The 12,274-nt window shown below is 37.8% G+C and overlaps 1 protein-coding gene across 1 annotated transcript; it reads left to right on the plus strand.

The window, feature by feature from the left end:
- The first annotated feature begins 348 nt into the window (after window positions 1–348).
- Window positions 349–10,780, plus strand: LOC145670083 (uncharacterized). Its single transcript, XM_081738450.1, has 2 exons — window positions 349–543; window positions 9,809–10,780. Exons 1-2 carry the CDS (start codon window positions 349–351, stop codon window positions 10,778–10,780), a joined length of 1,167 nt encoding a protein of 388 aa, XP_081594576.1.
- The last annotated feature ends 1,494 nt before the right edge of the window (window positions 10,781–12,274 follow it).

Here is a 12,274-nt window from a genome sequence, read left to right on the forward strand (position 1 = left end):
AACCTCTAGTGAACCCTCAGAAAATTGTTCTCCCACCACTGCATATTAAGTTGGGACTTATGACAGCGTTTGTAAAGGCAGTGAACATGAATGAAGCAACATTCGGATATTTGTGCATGAAGTTTCCACGACTAAGAACAGGGAATATTCATTGGTCCACAGATACGCCAGCTCCTAAATGACCCTGACTTTGAGGCCACTCTAACCTCTGATCAACTGCATGCGTGGAGTTGTTTCCGTAATTTGACCACATTGTTCTTGGGAAAATAGAGAGCCGAGAATCACAGGGACATTGTGGATGAATTAATTCATGCTTATCAAACCATTGGCTGCAACATGAAACCGAAAATGCACTTTCTTCACTCACACCTCGATGTCTTCGCAGATAACTGTGGTGCTGTAAGTGATGAACACGGCGAGAGATTTCACAGGGATATTTCTCTCATGGAACATCGATACACGGGTCTATGGACAGCTGCAATGTTGGCTGACTTCTGCTGGACGCTACAGAGGGATGCTCCAGACACAACCTACAAGAGGAAGGCAAAGAAATGGCGCATTCATTGAAGGTGAGTGCATTCATTTATCCTTGGCAATAAATTTGTGTACAATTTACTTTTGTGCAGCAAGAACAAAGGTCCGAGGACCAATTTATTTTTTTGGCCAAAATGTAGTAGACAGGGTAAATTTGCGGTATTTCAGTTCAAAGAATAATATTTATTCTCAGTTCGGTCTTCTTGATGGCACATAATGATACCAGTCTTAGAATAAATTTTCCACCATTCTTTCCAGTTATTTATTGCAGGATTGCCAGCTGTAGGCAGAAAAAGTCGGAATTTTGCAGAAAGGGAATTTTTCGTGCAATATTTCAGTACATAAAATCCCCCACCCCAGTACAGACTACCAAAATGATACTTACATTGTCTGAATGTATTGTCCTATAGTTCTGTTCGGCATACGGAAGTCAATATTACATTTTTAATGTACATGTTGTAAAGGTAGGGAAACTTTCGGCATTTCGGTAGAAGGAATGATAATTTTTCACAGTTCGGTTCGCTTCGATCATGACGACATTTGCAGAAAACATTCCCAATATTGACAGGTTACTTTTCGAATATAAATTATAATTTTATTCTTGCAGGGTTGCCAGTAAAAATAAAAAATCGGATTTTCCTCTAAAAGACAGATATTTTCGAATATATGGATATATAATTTCCCAACGGTACGGGCTACCGGAATGATTGTTAAATGTTCGGAAAGTACGGTCATCCACGAATAGAAACAGGTATAACACATTCCCCAACGATAAATAGGGACGTAATTATACGTTCCTGAGTAAAACCTAACAAAATAAATGTGAAAAACATGAATGTTTAGGTAAATTCCATATATACTGACAACCCTGAGGTACCAGCTAATTTTAAATGTGATAGTCGTGTTCAGCGCCTCCATATCTATAAAGATTGGCTACTTTCATTTCTGTTAAAACTCCACTGTAGACCAGTGCAATCAGCAGTAATTACCATTACAATCGTAACTCTTTTTCGCTCTTTTTCATAAGCTGACGTTTCGATTAAATTTGAGTTTAGCATCAAAGTTTTATTCAATTCCCTTTAACTTAAATCGAGCTTAATACATACTAAAAAAATAGTAAGTAGTGAATATGATTTTTTTTAGGTGAGTGGTGACCTGTCGTATGTAATGTCTCTCTATCCCGGTCCAAAAGGACTCAACTCTGAAATCTAGGATATTAAAAGAAAATAAATAAAAAAGTAAAGAATCCTTACCTCACAAGACCACGGACTCGTATCTGCTTAGGTTACCACAAGCTGCAGTTAAATATTCTACATGCAAGACGCTTAATATTGACCAATTACTTTAGAAATTTGGTATAGCAATCAAAGTTAATTCTACGTAAATATTTCAATCAAATATCTTAGTAGTTATTTGGTCTAGGAATTAATTCGTGCTGGTGGACAAGAGATGGCGCAACGAACGGAGCGTCCCACAGTTCCGTGTATCCACACATGTGTTGCAAACCCCTGTCATCGCGTATCGTTCGTAGTATAGGGCAGTGGATTAAAGCGTCAACAACACCAGTTTGTAGTTAAGTGAACATGGCGCAATTTGTGCCTGATAAAGTGTTTTTGCGGGGTGTCCTGCTGCATTACTTTAACATGCAGAAAAGTGCTACTAAAAGTCATCGTATTTTGGTGGAAGTGTATGGTGACCATGCTCTAGCTGAGCGAACGTGTCAGAAGTGGTTTGCACCGTTTAGAAGTGGTGATTTCGGCTTGGCATACCAAGAGCGAGCTGGACAGCCAAAAAAAAATTCAAGACGAAGAATTGACAGCATTGCTCGAGCAGGATTCGTGTCAAACGCAGGAACAACTTGCAGCAGCATTAGGCGTTGATCAAACAACAGTCTCCAAACGCTTGAAAGCCATGGGAATGATTCAAAAGATGTCACATTGGGTTCCACATGAATTGAAAGACAGAGACGTTGAAAGACGAGAAACCATTTGCGAATTGCTGCTTCAACGACAGAGCAGAAAGGGGTTTCTGCATCGAATTATTACGGGTGATGAGAAGTGGATCCATTACGAGAACCCTAAACGAAAAAAGGCCTGGGTGAAACCAGGTGAACCAGGTCCATCACAACCAAAACGAGATATTCACTGTGCAAAGGTTATGCTGTGCATATGGTGGGATATGAAAGGTGTGGTTTACTATGAGCTGCTGCAACCGAGTGAAACTATGAATGGAGAACGTTATCGACGACAATTAATGCGTTTGAAGCAAGCTCTGGCCAGAACACGACCAGAATGGGAGAACAGACATGATAAACTTATTGTTCAACATGATAACGCTCGCCCACATGTCGCAAAACCGTTCAAACCTATTTAGAAAATGTCGGATGGGAAGTTTTACCCCACCCGCCGTATTCACCAGACGTTGCTCCTTCGGACTACTACTTGTTCGATTGCATGAACAACGATTTGATTGGACAGCGGTTTACTTCTTCAGAAGATATCGAAACATGGGTCTCTGACTGGATCGCTTCCAAGGATGAGGACTTCTTTCGCCACGGAATCCGTACATTGCCTGACAGATGGGCGAAAGTGGTGGCTAGCGATGGACAATATTTTTCTTAAGGTATTTATGTATTTTGTGCTAGTACTACAGCTTCAATGTGTGCGTACCAACCGCACGAATTAATTCCTAGACCAAATACTTTAACAAGAATATTTCGATAAACAATACTTTAGTAAGACAATTTATTACACACAAATTTTCGTCATCCTTAATATAAATTTTTCAGTTGTAACAAGATATTAGTAGTTTAACAAATTGCTAGTTTTAGTCAAACGATACAGCAACAAAGATAATATAATATAATATAGTAAATTACTTAGTGATTCTTCAGTAGACTTTTACTATTTTTTGTTGTTTTACATTCTCTGGAATTTACTTGTACTTCAATAATGAACTAATGGGCTTAAGAAGCATCAATCAACATAAAACAATCGACTCATCAACCAAATTGTAGGCGATAAGTCAACCGATTACAAACATTAAATATCAAAAAGACACACAAAGGATAAAATATGAAGGATAGAATAAAATCTGTTCTTACCTTTAAATATCCGCAATCTGCACACTCTCCTATTTTCCTTCTTTGCCTTTGTCCAACATTTGACGAACCCAAGGAAATACGGAATTTGAAAACCACACCGAAGTTGCAAATACAACAAGGATCGTTCTGCAAAACTCCATTCGCCTCTTAACTATCAGACTGAAAATTGGTTTACTACAACTCGCAGCAACCACAACTGACCTTCCGATTCCACACGGAGCACAAGGCAGAGAAGAATTCGTGCTGTTGCCACATCGTCTTAACTTCAAGATCTTTCTGTTTTTAATTCACACAATCCAATACCATTTTAATTTATAAACATGGTTGCTTTAAACATTATTTTCTTCTCTTATTTAGCTTCCATAATTAAAATTTATATTTTAAGCATTATTTAGGTTATTTTTATTATTTTTATTTCATCTTATAGTCTTGTCCATTATGTTATTGAGGGGTGTTTCCTAAGCTGTCATACCAAGGTAGGGGCGGCTTCAAAGAAAAATCATATTCAGTGGCTTCAATATATAATTTCATACTTCAAACTTGTTTATATCCTCGTGATTGGAAAGTTTCAAAGATTTGCACGTTTCATAAACTAAATAAGCCTGTCCATTTTATTTGTTCATACACGTCAATCCAACTAACATCTGTTCTCAGTAAGAACGTGGAAAAAGTGCTTGTCTGCCGAATTCATAAATACTTTGAAAATACTGGTCTATTACCTATTCATCAAGCAGGTTTTCGGCCTAGATTCTCCATCCATGACCAACTGGTTCATATGAGCACCATAATTACAAATCAATTTAACAAAAATTTTTCATCCGGTCTCATTCTAATGGATTTAAAAAAGGCCTTTGATAAAGTGTGGCACTATGGGCTAATTCAAAAACTTCAGTCATTCAAACTTCCCGTCTGTTATCTAAGGGTAATTTAATATTTCATTCCAAATCGCATTGCATATGTCGCAGCTAGTAACACACTATCTTGGCCTATTTTTCACTTACTGGAGTTCCTCAGCGGTCTGCACTCAGCCCATTATTATGTATTCTTTACACTTAAGACATTCCTTCAGTGCCACGTAATGTTTTTACTCTCCAATATCCTGACAATACAGCTTCTTTTGCACTTGGAAACACTGTCCAGCAAATTAACCTTGCTCTACACACTTCTCACGACAATTTCTTCAAGTGGTGCCAGAGATGGCACCTGAGTATTAACAACGAGAAAACGCAAGCGAGGTTTCCTAGCATCTAACAGGCGTTCCAGAATTTACCGAAACCGGACACTCTTACCAGTAACTGTTGTTGAGTACATTGTACACCCTACAAACACTTTTACCTACTTGGGAGTCGTCTTGTATTTCAAATTGACTTGGAATGCACATTTGTAAAAACTAAGAGCTAAGGCTACTATTCGACTATATCTTTTGCGCCGATGTTTTAGTCCACACCTATAAGATGTTTCTCCGACCTATACTCACTTTCGGGCATACTGCCTAGTGCAATGCTTCTGTTCCTTCTACGAAGAGTTTTGCATATTGGAGTGTCATGCTATTCGACTAGCTCACCGACTTAACCTTCCATATCCCACGTGGCTCATGTATGAATACATCAACTTTCCAAACCTCACAGATCATCATGCACAACTCCGTATTCGGTTCGTTACCTCTCGCATTGAAATAGAGTACATTACCGCTATTTTTGAACACCCTTCACGCTGATGGTGCTACTGATGCAACATATGGGTACAGACATTCTTCTTTAAATGTACTCATTTCGTTATATGTTCAATATGCAAACCTACCAGCGGAAGAACGTGACATTTATGCCATTTATATCATTCATGCTCACATTCTTCATGTTTTTCCTTCTTAGCACAGATATCCTCACAAATAACAAATGCTTCAACCCTGTGATCATTAATTCCGAGACGCCCCGGCACAGAAGATTTAAGGTATGTTTGATATCCTTATATGTATGTTTGATATTCTTACACAATTGCACCTATGTATTCTTTACTTTATATTTCGCTAATTACATGATAACCTTTATTTCTCATTTTCTTCTCTTATTTAAGTTGTTTATAATTTGTTCTATATTCACATATGGTACCTTCATTGCATTGTTTTCTTTTCTGTACTTTATAATAAGGATATGACTAATAGATATATAAAGAACAATAAAGTGATGATATAACTCCCCTCCTAAACTAATGCACAAATGTTGCTGTTAACAACCAAACTTCCCTTAGACCATCTCATTCTTTTTATAATTATATTTCTGTATAGAAAATCACTTGCCAAAGAGAGATTGTAACCCTTTGAAAGACTGGGGAAGTATACAATTTCCAGAAACACATTATTTATATGATAATTAAATTTTCTTTTCTCCTTTCCTAAAAAAAACTTAGTTGTTCTCATAGCCCATGTATGTGAATAAATCATAACTAATGTTTATATTATCACTCCCGAAGAGACTACGTTATCGTCTGCGGTATGACAGACTAAAAATTTTTTTTCAAAAATGGTGTTAAATTAACATGCTATGACCACGCTGAACTGGTAATTATTTTGTATTTTCACCATATATTGGTATAGAAGTTTCAGCGTGTAAGTGACAATACGTTATTACCAAATTGAGAGTAGATGATTAAATGCAGCAGTGAAGAGCCCGTGTGACGGGTTAATGGCGGTACTAACAGCTACGAAGCGGCCATGTGTCTGCTTATTGGTGTCACTACGGTTCAGTGGAGGAAAAAGTGTGGATGCCGCCTTATTACCGCCATGGCGGTAAAATTCGTGTAATTTCGTAACGGTACCGCCGCGGTTCGCGGTCGATCCGACTAGGTCTTGCACATGGAGAAATAAGTTGGGGGATTTCAACGACGGGGTATCGGCTAAAGGCGGAGAGCAACGGGATTATGGCGGATACCCCGCCGCCAGGACAACGGTATAATTAGTGTAATAAAGCAGGTGGCCCAACGGCGGCGTCCGACACCGGCCTACTATTCGCACGTCGCGTCGATGGAGGTACAGCGGCCCTCTGGCGGAATGCTTATGTGGTAGTCCTTTCAGTCCGTGTGCAATAGTGTCCCAAGTTAGTTTAAAAGCCCATGGTGTACTTTTCCACGTTTGGAATGATTGCAGAAGAGTAAAAAATTTCAGTTATTCTCCGGAGTGACGTTCCTATTTCATCTAGATGTCGAGCCTCACTTGGAAGTTCATTCACTGTTTGATGTTCCATCACTGACAGAAAGAGCTGAGCATTTTTTCTAATTTCTAATCATTTATTATAACATATATATGATGCATATTGCTTACAATGTATTTAAATAGGAAATTGGAATGTGTAGTACCTACACATACCAAATTTGCCGTAAGTGAGGATGAATCCCAGGAAAAAGAAGAGTGTTCTGTCTTACCTAGCATTTCAAACTGTCTTCCTATAAATTGTGAACTATCATCTGCCTGCATGCTATCATCATCACCCCATCATTAGCTGCGGTTTCCTCAATTTGCACATGGTCACAGCTTCGATCAAAAACGTTTTATATAGAGAGAGTTTTTCATCGATACATTTAGTGTAGGAAGCCCAAAATTCATAGCGTCAACATGGTACCAATTTAACAATCTAGACTGAAAATCTAATTCTTATTTTTTATTGGTGTAGGTCGTTTCGTGTGATTGTATCTTACCCATTTAAGCTAATTTGCATGCTATTATGCTCAGTTTTAATGTATGTCAGTTAAATCATACTTCCAATGATAAGGTAATGTATAGTATAACTACTTCGTACCGTTAAATATATTCTTAGAAGGTGGGAGAGAACTTTTCAAGAAATAATTTAACTTATATTGTGTGCATGTGTGTTGAAGGGAACGGGGGACGTAAGTAAACGCATAATCCTGTTACTTGGTTTTCGGTAATTGGTACTGTCATCTTCTGAACTACAATGCTACGATGTGGGGAAAAGTTTAACAAGACTGAAAATGGATGCTAGCTGCAACTCTATTCGAACTTTTCTTGCAAAGTAAGTGTTTCTTTCTTTCTTACTGTTATATAACACTGGTTAAAATTGATACACTGATGAGGTGTATATACATGTCAAACTATTTTAACGTACGGTATAAAATTACTAGACTTCAATTATCATATACTTTGTTTATGTATTCACATTAAATTTATTGTGTACTACAAATGGATACTTAATGTAAAATTAAGTAATAATTACTGTAATTATTCTCAATAAATGTACAGGATTTTATTTTATGCATTGTCTTTTAAAACTTTATTCCTTTATTTGGCTTTCGATTTGTTATGTAATCATATGTAATGCAGCATGCTGGGATTTAAATAATTTTAAGGTCAAATGGTTGAATTTCTCTATTATATACGATAACTCGAGGGAATAATCGATTGTATATCACATTAAATATTTACATTGTATAAAACCAGTTATTTCCCCCATTCATGATATATAAATCTAACCACCACTATTGTTCTGTAGTGTAGACACTGGTTGCCCAAGTACTTTACAAGTTGCGGTATAGTCAATACGGACTGGTTGCTTGAGCACTGACTTCAGGAATGATAGAATGTATGACTATTCGGGAACAGTGAGTAGCCTAGTGGTTAATGTATCGACACGGTAAGTTGATGATCCAGGTTCAAATCTTAGTCCAGTTTTGCATTTTCTTACCTTTTGTACATAATTTGACTTAATAGAGCTGAGTTCTTTATATATATATATACATGGTTAAAAGTGGATATCAAGAAGTGGATTTAACGTACCTCGTGCTAATATGGAAGTACTTTGAAAAATAGGAGTGATTTTGTGACATTTTTTTGATCCAATCAGTACTGATGAAGAAATCTTTGTCATTCTCAATAATAATGAGTAATGGCATAAACAATGGGTTTTTATGAATTAAGCATTTCCATTTTTGTGCATGCTGATTTATATGTACAGTTGTGTTCAAAAGTATAGTCGTTCTCTGATAAACACACACTCAGATCGTAGTGACATTTTTTTTTTTAATTTGGCAGTATTTTCTTCTTCAGTAATGTACTTATGCATGACATTTGAGACACACTTTTGTTTAGACGATTGTACGTATATATGTGTCCTTAGTCGTCCTACACTCGTTTCAACTCCCTCTTTCCTTCTGTTTGTCAACCTAAAAATCGCTGAAATTGTAGTCGTACCCACTCCAGGTGTATTCTCGAATCCGTGCCAGTTGCAGACGCTGCTCTTATCTGTTAAAATCATTCCCAGTTGCGGACGCACAGGTGTTGTTTGGAATTTCCATGCCTCGATTACGATGTAACCAGACTTGTTAGTCCCAATTGCGGACGCATGCAGGAGAAGAGGTAAGATCTATTGATAACAAGCAGCAACGTTGCCACATTTTTCATTTCATTACATTTACTACCCTTCCTCGATATAAAGAGTTTTCACTATTTTTTCTTCCATGTTTTTTTCTACTTTACATGTAGAATGAGCCTATAGTTGAAGTTATTACGTTGTCTGTTGTTCATTTTTTCATGGAAATGAACCTTTCCACTAAATTTCAGTTTATTACTCTCCTTTTATTATTCATAGGATTTTAGGCTAGGAGTTTGCGTGCAACTACGTTGAGAAATGGATTTTCTTAATGAATGTTTGTAAGAAATTTTCCTCGGACGCTAAATATTCCTCGTCGATGAGCGTGTGCGAAACAGTCGATTATGATTAAATATTTAATCAACTAATATTCTGCAAAATACAAGCTTTTGTTTGACTTTTAAAACAAGGAATTAAGTAATTTCAAACCAAATAATTAAGTAAATTATTATGCAGAACTAATAAATTTAAATAACATCTCTTTCGACAGGAGGAATAAAAATGGAAGTGTCACTTGGGCTTGCATCTACGACAAATCCAAAAGTTGCAAAGGGTGAATGTTAACGAAAGACAATGTTGTGCTCTGGATTTCACAACATTCGTGTCTACCGGACGTTGCAGTAGCTGAAGTAAAAAAGAAAATACTCAGCACAAAGAAGCGAGTCCGGGAAAAAGATCAACCTATTTGGAAAATATATAAACAAGAGTTCGCTGATTTATATGACCAGGGTTAGGATTTGGTGGCTAACGTGCCGCAGTATTCTTCTTTAAAGTCTTGTCTTTACCGCTGCAGGAATCAACCAGGAAAACATCGTGGAAAACAGCTCAGGATATTGAACTTGCTTCTGATATTCTTCGTTTCCGAGATGGATTCAATTTTCTTCTTTTAGATGATGCAGGCAAAGACAGGATACTGGCATTTTCCAGCAGAAATGGAAGAAATATTCTTGCAAGTTGTAAAGCGTTTTTTATGGATGGAACATTCAAAACGTGCAGCAAACAGTTTGCCAAGCTTTATACAGTGTATGCCGACATTGATAGCAGCGGTGAAGAAACCAATATTGTTCTGATTGTGTTTGCTCTTCTGCCAAACGAAAGACAGCAAATATACGAGAGACTTTTCGCAGGAATAAAGGGACAAGTCCCTGAGTGGAAACTGGAATTGATAATGATTGACTTCGAAGAGTCATCCATAAACGCATTGCGGTATGTATTTCCAGAAGCGCAGGTTAAAGGATGCAATTTTCATTTCAACCAGTGCCTTTGGAGAAAAGTGCAAGAAGTAGAGCTTGTACAAGAGTACACAAATGATTATGAGGTTAGGTTGTGCATTAGAATGTGTGCTACTTTGGCACACTTGCCAATAGATAAAGTCGTTGATGGTTGGTTGTGTATTCAAGAAGACACACCATGCAACAGTGAATTGCAGCAATTGTATGATTATTTCGTCGTCCAGTGGTTGGAGAACTCGACTTTTACTACAGACATTTGGAACTGTCATAACATAAGGCACAAGACGAACAACGCACTCGAAGGCTGGCACAACAGACTGCGTTCTATTACAAACAAAGCACACCCAAATGTCTCAGAGTTAGTCCCAGATCTCAAGGATGAAGCTCGGCGCAGCGACTTTCTGTACGATCGTTTGGATTTAAAAATTGGCGGGAAAAGAAGAAAGAAATCGGCAATACTATTAGACAAAAGACTGCATAGAATTCTTGCGGAATTTCAGGATACTGGTAACATCAAGAAGTGTTTGCGATGAATAGCATATGTTCAGAGACTTAAGTAGCTTTGTATAAATACTGTATATAAGGGGTTTGTGTAAATATTGTAAATAATTCACTACCTGACAAAGGAGAACTGCAAGCTCATTCTTATATAGGCATAATATTCGACAGTGGATATTCTCTTGCAACTTGTAAACACGCAAGTGCCAATAGTTTCAACCATGACACTGCCAGTCCTAAGCCTGGTTAAGTGTGAAGGGAAGTTGCATAGAGGGTACGAAATCCTTGTGTGTGGTGGGGGACGGTTCCCATCTTAATTTTTTGAAATAAAATTGTCCTCACTGAACATTTGTGAGGAGAATTTTATTTCGATATAGTAAAAAGGCTAAGGCCCCTGAAAAAGTCATGCCCCTATAAGAACTTACTAGCTACACCCCTGAATGAATCTGTTCTTAGCAAATTGTATTCTTGCATCAAAAAGTCCTTCTCGTTGCTGAGTGCAGGGTAGTAAATGTAATGAAATGAAAAATGGGGCAACGTTGCTGCTTGTTATCAATATATCTTACCTCTTTTATAACATATACGCGTCCGCAATTGGGACTAACAATTCTGGTTGCTTCGTAATCGAGTCATGGAAATTCCAAGCAACACCTGTGCGTCCGCAACTGTGAAAGGTTTTATCAGATAAGAGGAGCGTCCGCAACTGAGACGTCCGCAACTGAAAGAACCCGTATCCTTTGCATAGTTCTTTTTATCTCTTGCCATCGTGTACCTTATAGGTAGACCACTTGATTCCCATTCATTTCTCTCTCTAGGGGAATCAAGTATGAGGCGGAGACCATATATTCTCTAATTCGTTTTCAAGATTTGTTTCTTTCCTCCACCTGTTTGTATCACTAGAAGAGTTTCTCCAGCATGTTTATTTTGAATCTTTCTTACTGAAGTGAGCCGAAAGATATTACTGTATTCCGTGTAAGATGTTAGAACATTCAACAGCATTGTGGTGCTGCATACGTTTTACTTTCATTATGATAAAATTGTATAGGTGTACAAGCATGTGACCCTTAGCTGGCATCCCTTTTGGGATGGCCTCCATTTGCTTTTACTGGTGACAGCGAAGGTAATCTCATTTCACATATTCCTGTCCTATATGTGTTTGGGTGAGATTGTTAGCCTGTGGCGTATTTAGAGGGGGCTTCCCGGCATAAGCCCCCCGAAATCTTACTATTGTAAAGTATATGAAATATCTTGCAGAATTTTCACATTTTCAGGCAAAGCCCCCCCCGAAAGTTAGCAAAGCCCTCCCCGAAACAAAATCGTAAATACGCCACTGTTGTTAGCAAAGCTTTTTCGGGTTGGGATGACGAAGAGGAATAACAGAATGATAAATAAATGTAAGGTAGAAGTCCACAATGTAGTGGTACAAGTGATGACGTCCTTGTCTACTGCAGGTTTCATTATAGAACGTTTTCATACATAGTAGTACTTCAGATATCCTTTAACTCCCCACTGCGCCATGAACCCCACCA

Source organism: Thermobia domestica, chromosome 14 (genome assembly GCF_964235325.1).
Source record: "Thermobia domestica chromosome 14, izTheDome1.hap1.1, whole genome shotgun sequence".
NCBI lineage: Eukaryota > Metazoa > Arthropoda > Insecta > Zygentoma > Lepismatidae > Thermobia > Thermobia domestica.